Source organism: Oryctolagus cuniculus, chromosome 11 (assembly GCF_051225735.1).
Source record: "Oryctolagus cuniculus isolate XC-2025 breed Fujian yellow rabbit chromosome 11, ASM5122573v1, whole genome shotgun sequence".
Classification (NCBI taxonomy): Eukaryota; Metazoa; Chordata; class Mammalia; order Lagomorpha; family Leporidae; genus Oryctolagus; species Oryctolagus cuniculus.
In genome coordinates, this window is record NC_142877.1 from 104,358,367 (window position 1) to 104,375,152 (window position 16,786).

At 40.9% G+C, this 16,786-nt stretch overlaps 1 protein-coding gene across 1 annotated transcript in view; it reads left to right on the forward strand.

The window, feature by feature from the left end:
- The window catches only part of UTP20 (UTP20 small subunit processome component), a 106,606-nt gene that overhangs the window by 21,250 nt on the left and 68,570 nt on the right, over nt 1-16,786 (forward strand). The window contains exons 15-21 of the mRNA XM_008256963.5: nt 993-1,098; nt 5,520-5,670; nt 7,378-7,440; nt 8,915-9,073; nt 12,561-12,637; nt 13,982-14,061; nt 14,298-14,541. Coding sequence (XP_008255185.2) covers nt 993-1,098; nt 5,520-5,670; nt 7,378-7,440; nt 8,915-9,073; nt 12,561-12,637; nt 13,982-14,061; nt 14,298-14,541 — 880 coding nt within the window. The remainder of the gene's footprint in view (nt 1-992; nt 1,099-5,519; nt 5,671-7,377; nt 7,441-8,914; nt 9,074-12,560; nt 12,638-13,981; nt 14,062-14,297; nt 14,542-16,786) is intronic.

The window sequence follows — 16,786 nt, forward strand, 5'->3', positions numbered from 1 at the left end:
ATGGTTAAGCCCCAGCCTATGTCTTGTTTCACATCTCTCACACCCACGCTACTCATGGGATACACCTTATGCTGCAGGCATTTCCATTTGCTCACCCTAAGTTAGACACATTCTTTAAAACTGTCTGGCCGCCCTTGAACATGTGATCCCTCTGCCCAGAGAGCTTTCTAAGTCTTTGTCGTTCAGTGAGTTCTAATTTTCAAAACTCAAGAGCAACACCTGTAGGAAGGCCTCCATGCCTCCTCTTCCAGTCAGAATTAGACTGCCGTGCCACAAACACCATTTCCTATCGTATACTCCTGCATCTACCCCAGTAGCCTGAGAGCAGCATTGAAAAGCAAGCATTTTATTTCTTTCCAGTATTTTTTTCAATACATGTATAAAATATAGTCATTCATTCACTTAAATGTTAATGTGCTACATTCTATGTTAGATGCTAAGTTGATAGACAGTAACGTACACTTTCCACATCTCAGGTTCTCAGTGGTTATATGGGACTTAGTGGTTGCCGTATTGGATTGTGGCTACATAGCAGCACAGGATTTCTACCATTGCTGACAGTTCTGTTAGCCAGCACTAGCCACTGGACATGTGACTACTTATAAATTAGAGAAGTGAAATCAATATGAGTTTTACACAAAGAGAGTTTCCAAGCTTTTTTAAAAAGTCCAAATTTGTTCTACTCAAAAGTGTCTAGCTTTAGAAATGCTGGAGGGTGAAACCATTATACTTCATCCTCATCTTGGTTAGTGGAACATAATGTATTATTTGTTTCTGAAAAGATATTTTTGAATATCTTAAAGCAAATAAGATATAAGACTTGGAAAGTTCTCTTTCCTGCTCCTTTCTGTTACATTTGGAATTTGACATGTAATTCTGTAGAAGATGCTTTAGGAACTTCCTGTAAGTAGCAAGTGCTAGGTAATGGGTGTTTGATAGTTATTATGTCAAGGAAGTATGTAATGTGGGTTTTTCTGTTTTTCTGAGCTTAGGAAACTTATTTGTTCTTTGCCAAGCCGTAAATACTCTGCTAAGTTTGGAAGAATCTTCTGAACTACTTCATTTGGTTCCTGTGGAACGTGTGAAGAATTTAGTGCTGTAAGTAAACATGCCTTTATTTGACTTAATAATGAGTGTAGTGTGCAAGCCTCTGTTTTTGTAAGATCTTGGACATAAAGATCACTTTGGTCTATTTTATACCTGGATTGCGTTCACGTAGTAAGATTTAACATTGATTTAGATTTTCTAATTACAATAAGTATGATTTTTGACAGTCTTTAAGGCAGATTCATCTTTGTAGAGGGGTATTTTTTTGTATGTGTACATTAGTGTTGTAAAGCACAAAAGGTTTCTAATTCTGATTATTCCCGGCCATAGTATTACTCAGTGTTCTCCTTCCATAACTTCTTTAGTGATTCCAACACACACCTTCCCACTGCTTTCATAGTCTGCCTCAGCTCATCCTGAGCTACATTTAAAAACACTTGTCTGCAGTCATTTTTCTGTATGCTGAAACAACTCCTTTTTGGTTTATTTGTTTGATGTTTTAGGTTTAGCCAGCCCTTGACTTTGACACAAAGCCATTATTTTTTTTTTAAAGATTTATTTATTTGAAAGAGTTACACACAGAGAAGGAGAGGCAGAGAGAGAGAGAGGGAGAGGTCTTCCTTCCATTGGTTCACTCCCCAGTTGGCTGCAGCGGCTGGAGCTGCAACAATCTGAAGCCAGGAGCTTCTTCCAGGTCTCCCATGTGGGTGCAGGATCCCAAGGACTTGGACCATCTTCTACTGCTTTTCCAGGCCATAGCAGAGAGCTGGATCAGAAGTGCAGCAACTGAGACTCGAACCGGCACTCATATGGGATGCCGGCACTGCAGGTCGTGGCCTTACCCGCTGTGCCACAGCACCAGCCCTGACAAAGCCATTATTGAGGAGCCAGTAATTCACCCTTTCTAAGAAAGAGGTGAGGCCTTTTGAAAATCTGATGAGCTTGTTCGGTTTTTCTGGAATCTAGCTCATTTTACTCCTGTGCTTTTTAAAGCAGATTTACTTATTTTAAATCGGATTTTACTTAATCAAATAAATCTTTAAAAAATTCATTTGCTTTTCTCATGTAGCAGGTCTTTTTTAGGCACTGGAAAAAATAGTGGATGAAACTGACAAAATTCCCTGCCTTCATGTTCTAGCACAAAGAGACACTAAACAGAATGAACAAGTAAAATATGCAGTTTTTTAGAAGATGCCACGTGTAGAACAGAGACAAGGGGAAAGGAATCTAGAGGTTAGGCTCAGTAGCGGTTTTAAGGGTTTTAAGTCACGTAGGCCTTACCAAAAAGACATTTGAGCAGAAGCCTGAAGGCAATGAGGCAGTAAGCAGTGAGCACAGCTGGGGGTTGGGGATGCTGATGGGTGAGTGCCTGGCTTGAGGAGCAAGGAGCCCATTGTGGAGTGAAGCCAGCAGGTAGAGAGAATGATAGACGAGGACATAGAGGTGGGGGTGGGAGACTGAGCGACCTTTAGATCACTATATTCAACTGATTGAAAGGGGAGGCCACAGGAGGATTTTTAGCAGGGGATAACCTGAGACTAAACTGCATCACTCTGGCTTCTGAGTCAAGAAAAGCTGGGGAAGAATAAAGGAGATCAATTAGGAGACTTAATGCAGTGAAACAGATTATATTTCCGCCTCTGCATGAAGTTGACATTTCCCCGTGGCTAATTTAATTGGTTTGAATTAACTTGCTTCAGGGAGGGTTATTTATCATATTTTGTATCCCCTTTGTCTTGACCAGTCTGGTTAAACTTCTCACACTTTTGTTTTTTGTACAAGCAATTGACTGTGACTCTAGAGGTTTGAACAAAATGCACACATAGCATGACCCCTGGAGACCTCCGAGTGACACTTACCCTCAGAGGTCCAAAAATCTCCCGACAGGAGTGGGACAGTTTTTGAGGGTTGGGGTGTAAGCTCCCAGTGTAGATGCAGGACTCCGAACATGGTGCTGTCCTGGTTTGCTGGTGGTGCATCTCACTTTCACAGCCAGCCAGCCTGGGTTCAGTGTCATCTTCACTACTTTCTAACTCTTTATACCCTTGCAGCCTTGAGTGAGTGAGTTAGCCTCAACTGTATTATTGTTAAAGAGAATAGTTTTAAAAAAAGTGATTAAAAAGTGCAATGCATGCAGTATTAACAAATTATATTTGCTGTGTCTTATTTTGTGCCAGTCACTGTTCTGAGTCCTTCACATACATTGTTTAATTTTATCCTCACAACAACTCCTTGATGTATAGGTACTGTTACTGCAGATGAAAGAAGCAAAGCTTCAAAACAGGACCCTGGCCGAAGCCGCCATCTCTGGGTTATTGTCCCAGCCTCCTAATGAGCGTCATTGCTGCTACCCTTGCGCTGCTGCTCTCTGTTCTGTACCCAGCAACCAGAATGGTTCTTTCAAGTGTCACACAGATGGTGTCACTCCATTGCCAGCACCCTTAGTACAGTGTTTCTCAGCTGAGCGCATTTGTAGAGGACAGTTTTGGTTGCCACAACTGGGAGGGACAAGAGGACTGCTCCTGGAATTTAGTGGGTTGAGGCCAGCAGTGGTGTTCAGTAACCCACAGTGCACAACAGAGTTCTCCCGAGCTGCTGTTGGGAAACCGTGTTCTTGCAATATCTCATCCAGACCTTCCTGCTCCTCGGGGCTCTGTGTGACCTCACTTGGCTCCTTGGGCCATGTTCAGCCACTCTTCCTTGTTAATGCAGCTCCAGCCAGACTGACTAGTTGGTGTTTCCAAGGATGAGCACCCCTCAGTCTGGGACTTGGCTTCACTGTTCCCTCTACCTAGAGTGCTTTCTTCCACATGTCCTTTTAGCTCAGTTGTTACCTCCTCAGTCTCTGCTTTCCATGACTACCCTGCAGGAAACTGCCTCTCCCATCCTGCCTGTCCTGCACACCAGCCTCTCTCTCTAGCCTCCTTCTCTGGTTTACTCTTCTCCACACCACTCATCACTGCCATACTCAATTAATTAATTAATTAATTAACTATCTTCTACTAGAATGTAAGTTCAAGGAAGATAGGGACTTCGTCTTTTGTTCACTGCTGTGTCCACAGTATCTGCAAAGTCAGTGGCACATGGTAGACACTCAGTAAATATGAGGGTATTTAAAAATGTTTCTAAAAAATGGAGTGAAAGATAAGTTTGTATGATGCAAAACATTTTTGAAATCCATACATAGTGTCTTCCTAATATGTGTTTTTCATTATCATTTTGAACACCCCCTTGTATACATGATTTCAAAATGTGTTTGCAACATTACAAACATCTTTTACTTCCATTTCCTGTGAAGTCTTGGAAATTCCCTATACTTGTTGTGGGAAGATGGTGCATGGCAGGTAAGCAGCTTGCTGTGGTCATGTCACTGATGAGTGATGGGGCTGGGTCCAGACCAGGGCTGCCTTAGCCCAGGGGTTAGATGCCAGACCACTCTTCGGTATTGCTTTCCTCATTGGCTCAGTGCCCAGCCTGTGGCAAACACTTGTGACTGTCATTTACAGCTGTGTGGAGCCTTGGATTTATAGTCAAAATAGCATATTCTAGTCCTACTGGTGCCTCCACCCACCTATGTCCTTGAGTATACCACTCACTGTTACTAGGCCTTGGATTCCTCTTTTGTGAAATGATGCCAAATGTCTATGTGTAAAACTTCTATATGTTGTCTTTTTTTTTTTTTCTTTGAAGATTTATTTTATTTATTTGAAAGGCAGAGTCACAGATACAGATAGAGCCAGAGAGACAGAGGTCTTCCATCTGCTGGTTCACTCCCCAAATGGCTGCAACAGCCAGCGCTGAGCTGATCCAAAACCAGGAGCCAGAAGCTTCTTCCAGGTCTCCCACATGGTGCAGAGGCCCAAGCACGTGGGCCATATTGTACTACTTTCCCAGGCCATAGCAGAGAGCTGGATTGGAAGTGGAGCATGCGGGACATGAACCAGCACCCATTTGGAATGCTGGCTCTGCAGGCTGGGGCTTTAACTTGCTGCACCACAACACTGGCCCCTATATGTTGCCTTTTTTTTTTTTTTTAATGTTTATTTGAAAGGCAGAGTGACAGAGAGAGAGAGAGAGAGAGAGAGAGAGGGAGAAAGGTCTTCCATCCAGTGGTTCAATGATCATATGCTTAAAACAGCCAGGGCTGAGCCAGGCTGAAGCCTGGAAATGGGAACTCCATCCATGTCTACCTTGTGGGTAGCAGGGACCGAAGTACATGACCCATCACCTGTTGCCTCTCAGTGTACAAATCAGCAGGAAGCTAGATGAGAAGCAGAGTAGCCAGTAGTTGAACTAGCACTCTGAAATGGTATATGGGCATTTCAAGTTGTGTCTTCACCACTTGAAACAATGCCTGTCTCTGTGTGTTACCTTTTATGCTTTTTTCATCAGTGATAATTTTCCAACGATTCTGTTATCTAAGTATTTTTAGTGTATGGTACAGTTTGAGTCTAACAAACGTCTTATTGCAGAATGTTTCCTTTGGAGCCATCTGTGTTGCTGTTGGCTGATCTCTATTATCAGAGACTCTCCTTATGTGGCTGCAAGGGGCCACTTTCAGAAGAAAATTTAATGGAACTATTTCCCAAGTTGCAAGCAAACATTTCAACAGGTGTATCCAAGGTAATGCTGTTTCGTGGTGTGATCTTAGTCTCCTCCTTCTGTTTCTTTTTGTATTACCAGTGTGTATTGGCATTAATTAGAAAATGCTGCTGTGGGATGATTTCTGTTTAAAGCAGTGATTCCTAAACACTGCCTACAAACTGATTGCAGCAGGATTATTTAGGGAGGTGAATAAAAATACAAATTCCAAATCCCTACCCACAGATATTCTGATTCAGTAGAATTTGGGTGAAACTGAAAAATCTACATTACTTTTGACAAGTCCTCTAGGTGATTCTGCTGCTCTCAGGTATATAGAAATACCAGAATACAATACTTAGGAACAAAAATGGCCAATTTCTCTTGAATGGTAAGGTTAATCAGCTTCTTTGTCTTTAATACAGAGATGTACATAGTGCCATACAGTTGTGCATCCATGATCCGAAATCTGAAATACTCCAAAATCAAAATTCTTTGAGCAGTAACTCAAAAGTTTCTGAGCTTGGAGATATGTGAATCTGAGGATTTTTTTGTTTGGTTGATTTGGTTTGGTTTTATTTATTTATTTGGAAATCAGAGTTACAGAGAGAAGGAGAGACGGATACAGAGATCCTCCATCTGTTAGCCCATTCTCCTAATGGCTGCAACAGCCAGGGCTGTGCCATGCCAAAGCCAGAAACCTGGGCCATCCTCCACCACCTTCCCAAGCACACCAGCACGCAGCTGGATGGGAAGTGGAACAGCTGGGGTTCGAACCACCTCAGGCTGTGGCTCAACCCACCATGCCACAGTGTTGGCCTCTGATTCTAAGTTCTGATTAAGGATGTTCAGCCAATAAAGTCTGCATAAATATTGGAAAGTCCAGGAAACTCCAAAATCTGAAACACTTTTGTACTCAAGCATTTCAGAAAAGGAACAGTCAACCTGTAGCCAGACACACTACATGGTATTAAGGCCAACCTCCTAAGTCTAGGCTAGTCTTTCTTTGTTCCATGCACTGTTTGATTAAGGTATTAGTTGGTGTTAAATATGAAATAAGGTGTGGAGTATACATATAGGAGAATACTTTGGAACGTTAATGGAAAATGGAATTCAAAGAGTTGTTGGGGCCAGCACTGTGGCATAGCAGGTAAACCTGCCACCTGCAGTCCGGTATCCCTTATGGGCACCGGTTCAAGTCCTGGCTGCTCCACTTGGAATCCAGCTCTCTGCTATGGCCTGGGAAAGCAGTGGAAAATGGCCCAAGTCTTTGGACACCTGTACCCCTGTAGGAGGCCTGGAGGGAACTCCTGGCTCCTGGCTTCAGATCAGTACAGCTCTGGCTGTTATGGCCAAGTGGGGAGTGAACCAGTGGATGGGAGACCTCTCTCTCTCTCTCTCTCTCCCCCTCTTCCTCTCCCTCTCCCTCCCTCCCTCCCTCCCTTCCTCTCTCCTTCTTCTCTCTGTGTAACTCTGACTTTCAAATAAATAAATAAATCTTTTAAAAAAAAAGTTTGTCACCAAAATAAAGTTGAAATCCATGCATACAGCAAATCTTGAAAAAATTCATGAAAAATGTGTATTTCAAAAACCATGCGTGGATTTCAAAATTTTGTACATCAAAATAAATGTCTTTTAATTCCATTTTCCATGAACTTTATGAAATATCTTGTATTCACTATCTCACTGAATCAGTGTCTTTCTGTTGTTCAACTTTAGAATTTGAAACGTGTCTTTTACTTTCTCTAGATTCGACTTTTGACAATAAGGATCCTAAACCATTTTGATGTTCGGCTTCCAGAAATGAAGGAGGTATTTTAAATATTTGGATAGTTTTTAAAAAAACATAAGTCTACAATATTTTTAGATGTCCAAAATATCTGCAGAAGATTAACTTTATATATAATTGTCATAAAAACTGATATATTTTGTGATGTTTACTCCCACCTGCTAACAAGACCACCAGTGAGCCGGGGCGGCCATTGGAGGGTGAACCAACTGCAAAGGAAGACCTTTCTCTCTGTCTGTCTCTCTCACTGTGTCCACTCTGCCTGTCAAAAAAAAAAAAAAAAAAAAAAAAAAGACCACCAGTGAAAATCCACTTAATTGTTGAATATTCTTTCATATTTTTTGTATATACACATGTAATTTAAATGGGTCATGTCAGGTTTTCCTCATTTCTTTTGAAGTTGGCATGGTACTCCACAGTTCCAAATATCTTAGCCAAGTCCCTGTTGATGGATTATTAGGTGAGTTTTTATAGATTTTCAGCATTTCAGACAGTATTGTAGTAAAAAGTATTAGTAGGTGCTAATAACACTGCCATACAGATTATTTTTGTGTAGGGAAATATTCCCATCCTGTAAATTACTAGAAGTAAAATTGTGTAGTGAAAGTTAGAGGGTATTTCAAGAAGTTTATGGGAAAATGGAATTGAAAGGTAAGTTTATTTTGGTGCAAGAATTTTTGAAATCCATGCTGTTTTTTCATGTGTGTTTTTCCATGAACCTTCTGATGATCCCTCATATATTTGTATTTCAAAAAAATTCTTTGGGAGCTGGCACTGTGGCGCAGTGGGTTGACTCCCTGGCCTGAAGCGCTGGCATCCCATATGGGTGCCGGTTCAAGACCCCGCTGCTCTACTTCCAATCCAGCTCTCTGCTGTGGCCTGGGAAAGCAGTGGAAGATGGCCCAAGTCCTTGGGCCCCTGCACCCACGTGGGAGACCAGGAGAAGCATCTGGCTCCTGGCTTTGGATTGGCGCAGCTCCTGTGGTTGCAGCCAATTGGGGAGTGAACCATCGGATGGAAGACCTCTCCCTCTCTCTCTCTCTCTGCCTCTCCTTCTCTCTCTGTGAAACTCTGCCTTTCAAATAAATAAATCTTTAAAAAAATTTTTTTGCACCAAAATAAACAACTTTTAATTTGATGTCCCACAAACTTTTGACTTACCCATATGTATATATTCACTTTCTTTATTTCAATGGATGTTAATGCATGTTGCCAAGCAATTTGAGTCATTTTGAGAATGACTTTCCTGTTTTCTATTTGTCAGTTGTATATCACTTTTATGCCTGAAGTATCTTCCAAAAAAAAAAAAAAAAAGTAAGAGGTATGAAGAAAAAAAGGAATCACTTAGAAAAACAAACAAGAAAGGTGTAGCTTATTTAATTTAAAACATTAACATAATCTGATTTTTTTTCTCTTTTTAGACCTTTGGTCACATTATATGTTCTCTTTGGAAAATCAAAATCGTAACCTATGTTTTGGGTTTCCCTTACCGTTCAGGATGATGGGCTCTCAGAGCGGCAGTCCGCCTTTGCTATATTACGCCAGGCTGAACTTGTGCCAGCAACTGTGAATGATTACCGGGAGAAGCTTCTTCATCTGAGAAAACTGAGACATGATGTGGTGCAGACTGCAGTCCCTGATGGACCATTGCAGGAGGTGAAAAAGGATCCTTTTTTCCTGTTAATTTATATTTCAAATCCTGTTTGTGGAAGCATTTTAAGTAGTCACCAAAAAATAAAAGAGGTAGATCCCCAGTCTCTTAGATGTTTTAAGTCAGACAGCTCTGCCAGCCTTTAAACAGTGGAAATGCTTTAGTTCTCTTGTAAGTATGTGCAGGTGTGAAGCAGTTATAGCCAGTCCTCATTCGGTTTTATTCTTGCTTTTCCTGGTACAACAGAGAAGTGGCTACTTGAGCAGTTTGTTTCACTTGGGTAGAGTGTCTCTGGGCCATCTTATTGGTTACAGCATGTTGCATTGGAGCATTTTAAGATGTAAGACTTCATTTTTAGAGCTTCTTGAGCTTCGTTAGCCTCTTAATTGCTTCATTAGCCTCTTAAACGGTAATGAATTAGATAAGTTTGCAAGTTAACCCTTATCACAAAAACTCTTAAACTGGTTTTAGAGACAGTGCTTTGAAAATGCAGATTCCATTTTAAAAAGAAAAATAAATAAATAAGTGTTTAACCTAGTGGTTAAGATGCTTGCATTCTTTGGGGCTGGTGCTATGGTGTAGTAGTAGGTGCCAGCATCCCATATAGGCACCAGTTCAAGTCCTGGCTGCTCTGATTCTGCTCCAGCTCCCTGCTAATCATCTGGGAAAGCAATAGAAGATGGTCCAAGTCCTTGGGTCCCTGCTACCCATGTGGGAGACCTGGAAGAAGCTCCTGGCTCTTGGTTTCAGAACAGCCAAGCTCCAGCTGTTGTGGCCATTTGGGGAGTGAACCTGCGCATGGAAGACCTTTCTCTTTATCTCACCCTCTCTGTCTATAACTCTGCCTCTCAAATAGATAAATCTTTAAAATAAAATAAAAAGATGCTTGCATCCCACATTGGAATGCCTGGATTTTATTTCTAGTTCCAGCTTCCTGCCAATACAGACCTTAGGAGGCATCAATGATAGCCTAAGTAGTTGGGTCTCTGCCACCCACATGGGAGGTGTGAATTGAGTTCTCAGCTCCAGGTTCCAGCCCTGGCTCAGTACCAGCCATTGCAGGCATCTGGGGGAGTGAATCAGTGGACGGGAGAGCTCATGTGCTTTTTCTGTGTCTTTTGACTCTACCTCTCAAAGAAAAGTTGAGAAAGGAAAAAGTTTTAAAGCTTTTAGAATGTAAATGATTTTAGTCCAGGGGTAGGCTGTGGAAATGTATCAGATAAAGCAGAACTGAAGATTTTATTTATTTATTGGAGAGGTAGAGTTATAGAAAGAGAGAGGGAGAGACCAAGAGAAAGGTCTTCTATCTGCTTGTTTACTCCCCAAATGACCACAACAGCCAGAGCTAGGCGGATCCAGAGCCAGGAGCTTCTTTCAGGTCTCCCATGCAGGTGCAGGGACCCAAAGACTTGGGCCGTCTGTTGCTGCTTTCCCAGGCCATAGCAGAGAGCTGGATTGGAAGAGGAACAGCTGGGACATAACCTGGCACTCACCTGGGATGCCAGCGCTGCAGGCAGAGTCTTAGCCTACTATATACCACAGCCCTGGCCCTAGCTATTATGATTATTAAAATTAACTTTTTATCTAACGTAAGTATTGACCACCAATAACTGGGTGTTCATGATGCAAAAGCCCAGCCCCTGCTTTCAGAAAGGCTAAAGTCTCAGTGCCAAAAAGGACTAGAAAACATATCATAGCATAAGAATATTCAGAAAGGACCAGCCTGTGGTCTGTATTTACAAAATGCTTAATGAATTTCCTACTCAGTATTCTGTTATACATTTAGCCATTTAGTAAGCATTTGCTATGTTTTGGTCATCAAATTGGACTTTAGGGATACAAAGACAATGGAGTACATAAACCTACCTTAAAGAGACATAAAGCCTGCTAGGGACTCACAGACATGTAACCAGTAAAGCATAGTGGGGTATAGTCCAGAGTCTTCACTGAGAAAATCACTCTAAAGCGGTGTCCTGTCAAAGGATTACATCTCCAGAAACTCAAGTAGGAAGTGTGTTTCAACCAGGTGGCGCAAGAGAGGCACAAATGATGTCAAATAACAGGTTTATTCAGGGATGCAAGCAGCTCTATATGTCTAGATGGCAGCTGCGGGGGGTTGGGGGAGTGAGGGTGGTGATGAGATAACTAAAGCTCACGTCTCAGAGTCTGGATTTATGTAGATTTATAAGCCACATAATTATCTACCTGAGCCTTTGTCTTCAATATCTGCACTTCTTCTGCCTAGATTTGCCGTTCTTAGGACAAGATGCCATTCATTCTTTCAGTTGTTTGTTATGTTTTATTTATAGCACTTCTGAAGTATCAAGGGTTATGTGAAGTGCTGGTTTTACAAGCGACAAAACTGACATAGGCCTTGTCTAGTGCTTCTGATGTCAGCTTCTAGATCAGTAAAGAAAGGTGATGAGATAAGTAGTTGATTAAAGGAAGAGTGGGGCATTAAGTCTTTATTATCATTTCCCCTTTTCCTTTTGTTAGAAATACTATTACTCAAACACATGGATGAAAAGTGAGCTTCTGGAACAATTTGAGTTGGAAGGAGAAATTCAAAGGCTATTTGAGTCAACAAACTGGGTTGAGATTCCTTGGCTAAGCCATTGTGAACTTTGCTAATAGGAAATCTGTTGAAATATACTTCATTTTAACTCCCTGGTTTAATGACCAACCTTCTGCTTATCCTTTGGGGACAGAAAAATGGAGCCTGCCAAAGGGAAGTGCCCAGAAATCTAGTTGCTGTTGTTTTGATTTCTCACTGGGGATTGAGGAACTAAGAAAAAGTAGCTATTCATTATCTGAAAATTAATTTCTATTCTTAAACAGTGCTGTGCTGTGAGGGAACCATCTCCCTAGCAAGCATCAGATTGCTACCGTCTACTTAGCACAGAGCCACAGTACAAGGGTCACTGGGGATTCTATTTGGAGACTCGCTTCAGGCTCTTATGGAGCACTTGTTATATGTGCCAGGCACCACTCTCAGGGCTTTATGTGCTTAACATATTTCATCTGCATAGTTGTTATAGGGGGCAAGTGCTGTTTCTGTGTTCATTTTACAGAGATGGGAACTGAGGTACAAAGAGGTTTAGTAAACTACTGAAATGCATTTAGTGCAACTATTGAAATGCTGCTTGGGATGCCGACACCCCATATCATAGAGCCTGGGTTCGAGTCCTAGGTCTGCTCCAAATTCTAACCACTTGCTGATGAGCACCCTGGGAGACAACAGATGATGGCCCAAGTACTTAGGTCCCTGCAACCCACTTTGGAGACCCAGATGTAAATAAAATTTTAGGGAAAGGAGAAAAATTAATTATTATACATTGAATTCTGGACTGGTATTGATACCTGTTTTATTACAGCACAGCTTCTTTCCGAATTTCAGATTATTGGTAGGGGTGCTTGCATTTCAGTACTTCGGTTCTGCCTTTTTGCTGTAGCTCATGACCCATTCACTAAACTAGTCTCCTGTGATTGCAGGTGCCACTTCGTTATTTACTAGGCATGTTATATATTAACTTCAGTGCACTGTGGGATCCTGTTATTGAACTCATAAGGTGAGCATGGGATAAATGGATGAAGTTATTACCCATTAACTGCTGCAGAATGATGGGGCCAGAGTTATAATCCAAGTTGTGATTTAAGTGAGTGGGTATGAGCAGTTTATGTATATTTTTGTATGCATTAAAATAACTTTAGAGTACTTTTGCTTTTTAATTTAGATCCTACTTATACATTGAAGATTTTTGCAGTTGATATTTTTTACAGTAAGAAAGTTATAAGAATTGTACTTTTATTTATATTGAGTTATTGAACCATATTTCAAATTAAAAATTAAGAATTTTTCAAAACTGGTGCTGTCCAATATCTAAAATCTTTCAGCTCTGAAAAAGAACCCTGAAGTTCACACAGAAAATACATATATTGGAGCAGGCTCCCAATTCCAGCTTCCTGCTAATGCATACCCTGGGAGGCAGCAGGTGATGACTCAAGTACTTGAGTTACTGCCACCCATATGGGAGACATAGATGGAGTTCCAGGCTCTTGGTTTCCACCTGCCCCAGCTCTGGCTGATGTGCACATTTGGGAAGTGAACTAGCAGATGAGTGTTCCATCTGTCTCAGTCTCTCAGCCTCTCAAATAAATTTTAAGAATTTAAAAAAATAAAAACCAAATCTCTTACCAATTTGGTCTGCCTTTTATTGTGCTTTGAGAAGACAGGGAGAATCTGCTGTGCTTGTGACCAATAGCCCCGTATCAAAAATCCTTCAATTATTGAATCTCTTTAATGGTTCTCCATCGTGGTTGTGTTATCTTCCTGTTGAGCACATCTTTCTATTCAGAAATTGTTTTTCCATGTATGATATACAAGATACATAGGTCATGTCTTGTGTGAAGTTTATGCATATTTGGAAATTAATGACAAAGAATATAAAAAATTCACTTAGGATATCAGCTTTATAAACAGTTTATATTATTCATCTAATATGCCCTCATTAAGTTCTGAAAAGTATTTCATATAGTTAATGAATGATTATTTTGCTTTTGTGTTAATAAGTACATTTTAATTTGGTGGAAGGAAAACCAACATTTTTAAATTAGTTTTGAATAGTCTGACTTTTCTCTCCAGGCAGATGCTTTTATTCCCTAATGCCCTATTTCCAATACTGTGCCTTTAAAAATATTCTTTTCAAAGAGAGCTATTGAAAATTTTTACGACTATAAAAATAGTTTTTGCAGTGCAGGCATTTTGAAAAATAGAAATGCAAAAATTGCTTACACCCTCAAATTAAAGGATAAACTAATTAGCATTTTAGTAATATCCATTTAATTTTTTCCTGTGAGAGGTCGCAAAATAAGAATCATATTATGTGCTTTGTTTTGTGATCTTTTTCTCTTAGTTCTCATGCACATGAAATGGAAAATAAACAATTTTGGAAAGTCTACTATGAACATCTAGAAAAAGCAGCTACACATGCTGGTATGTAAGGGGGCATGAGGGGCTGGGAAGAAAGGTGTTTGTGTAAGTATTTAATCTTTGCTGCTTAATCGCACATGAAATTAGAAACAGAAATGAGGCATGTATTATTTTTTATAACCTTTGGATATGTGTTATTCTTTCCTTATGTATCAGAGATGGAAATGTCTTCTCTTGAATTGGAAATATGGGACAGAAGTTAATATTTCTCTAGTGGTTATGACTTGTTTCTCTTGCAGAGAAAGAACTACAGAATGATCTAACAGATGAGGAGAAGTCCATTGGAGATGAAAGTTGGGAGCAGACCCAGGAAGGGGATGTTGGAGCTCTTTATCATGCACAGTTAGCATTAAAAACAGATTGTCGGGAAAGACTGGACCATACCAACTTTCGGTTTTTGCTCTGGCGAGCTCTAGCAAAATTCCCAGAGAGAGTAGAGCCACGGTCCAGGGAACTCTCTCCACTTTTCTTGAGATTTATCAAGTAAGTGTTCTCTTGATAAGATAAGAAGTATGAACCTCTAAAATTGGTTGAGTTCTTTATACATCTGTCTTTTTTTTTTTTTTTTTTCAAATTTACTTTACTGTAACATAGCAGGTAAAGCTGCCGCCTACAGTGCCAGCTACCCATATGGGCGCCAGTTCGAATCCTGGCTGCTCCTCTTCCAGTCCAGCTCTTGGCTATGGCTGGGATAGCAGTAGAAGATGGCCCAAGTCCTACGGCCCTTGCACCCATGTGGGAGACCTGGGAGAAGCTCCAGGCTCCTGGCTTTGCATTGGCCCAGCTCAGGCCATTGTGGCCATTTGAGGAGTGAACCAGCGGATGGATGACTTCTCTCTGCCTCTGTCTCTCTGTAACTCTGCCTTTCAAATAAGTAACTAGGTCTTTAAAAAAATAATAAAGATTTATTTTATTTATTTTAAAGGCAGAATGACAGGCAAAGAGAGAAAGAGTTTCTATCCACTGGTTATAGATAACTGCAATGACCAGGGCTGGGCCAGGTCAAAGTCAGAGCTCCATCCAGGTACACGTGGGCGCTCCCCTGCTGCCATCCCAGCATCATTAAAAGGGAGCCATCTCAGAAGTAGAGCAGCTAGGGCTCAAACTGATGCTCCCATGGGGGTTGCTGGTGCCATAAGCAGCGTCTTAGCCCACTGTTCCACATTGCTGGCTCCAGTTTTTTCAAAACATTGCATATCTGTTAAGCATTGGCTTTGTCAATAACAAACCAGTTTTGGTCACCACTTAATTTTAGCCCACATTATTAATAAGAAATTAATAAGTATTAATAAGGTATTAATGTTAATAAGTATTAATAAGAAATTACAGTTTATAAGATAACAAGGGCCAAATTGAGGCTGATCATTGTACAAAGGCCTTGCTGTTTCCTGCCCTGTTTGTTGTTTTATTGCCTGTTCAGAGCTTGAAGGTATTTTACTTTGAACCAACCTGCTGTTTTGAACTTCTTGATGGCACCCATGATGCTAAGGAATGTGCTGGCAAAGAATAGGAAAAGCTTTCTGGAACATTGTTTTGTTTTGACTGGATTTGATATGTGAAAGTGTGATTGCTTTAAACTCGAAAGACAAGTAGTGTGTTGTGCAGAGCAGAACAAAGCACTCAGTAGAGAGTGTGTCTTTCTGTGATAATTTCATCATGTGGAAAGATACTCTAGGGATTAGGTTTAGTGGACCATGAACCACAATATGCTTGGCTTGTTGAAGGAGCAGCAGGGACATCTGTGTGGCTAAAGCAGACTGATCCAGGGAGGAAATGAATGGAGATGAGCAAAAAGTTAACAAGAGACCAAATGTGGCTACTACGTTAAGAACCTTGGTGAAATGAGAAGCCATTGGGAAATTTGAGCAAAAGGATGAAATGACTTAAGTCTTCTTAAGGATATTTCTGGCTGCTGTGTTGAGAATAAACTGAGAATGGTAGTGATGAGCATAGAGAGACCAGTCAGATGAGATTGCAAGATCGGCAGACAAAAAAGCAAGAAATGATGGTGACTAAACCAAAGTGATAACAGTGAAAATGGTTTTTTTTGAAGGATTTCGATTCAAAAAGATACATTTTTGAAGGATTGCAACTGAATCAGCCTATGAAATTTGCCAGCATGTCAGATTCAAGATTAGGTGTGCATGGTAGTATGAAAATAAGGGAAGGAGGGCACATAAAGGGTAAAATCAAGAATGTTTCTTAAGGTTTTGCCTTGAGCATCTAGAAGTAGAGAGTTAGCATTTACTGAGATTAGGAGGAATGCAGGAAATGCAGGTTTGTGGGGGAGAATCAAGAATTTTTTTTTGTAAGATTTATTTATTTTAAAGTCAAAATTACAGAGAGGGAGGGAGACAGATCTTCAGTCTGTTGATTCACTCCCCAGATGGCTGCAACGACCGGGACTGGACTAGGCCAAAGCCAGGAGCTGGGAGCTTCTTGGAGGTCTCCTGTGTCGGGGACAGAGGCCCAAGTACTTGGGCCATCTTCTGCTGCTTTTCCAGGCCATTAGCAGGGAGCTGGATTAGAAGTGGAGCTGTCAGGACTCAATCCAGTTCCCATATGGGATGCCAGCATTGCAGAAGGCAGCTTTACCCACTATACCACAACCCCAGCCCCAAGAGTTCATTTGTATATGTGTTAAAGTTTGGAATACTGAATAGGTACATAACTAGAGATGTCAAGTAGCCATTGAATTTAGAAGTTTGAAATTCAAGGAAAAAGTTTG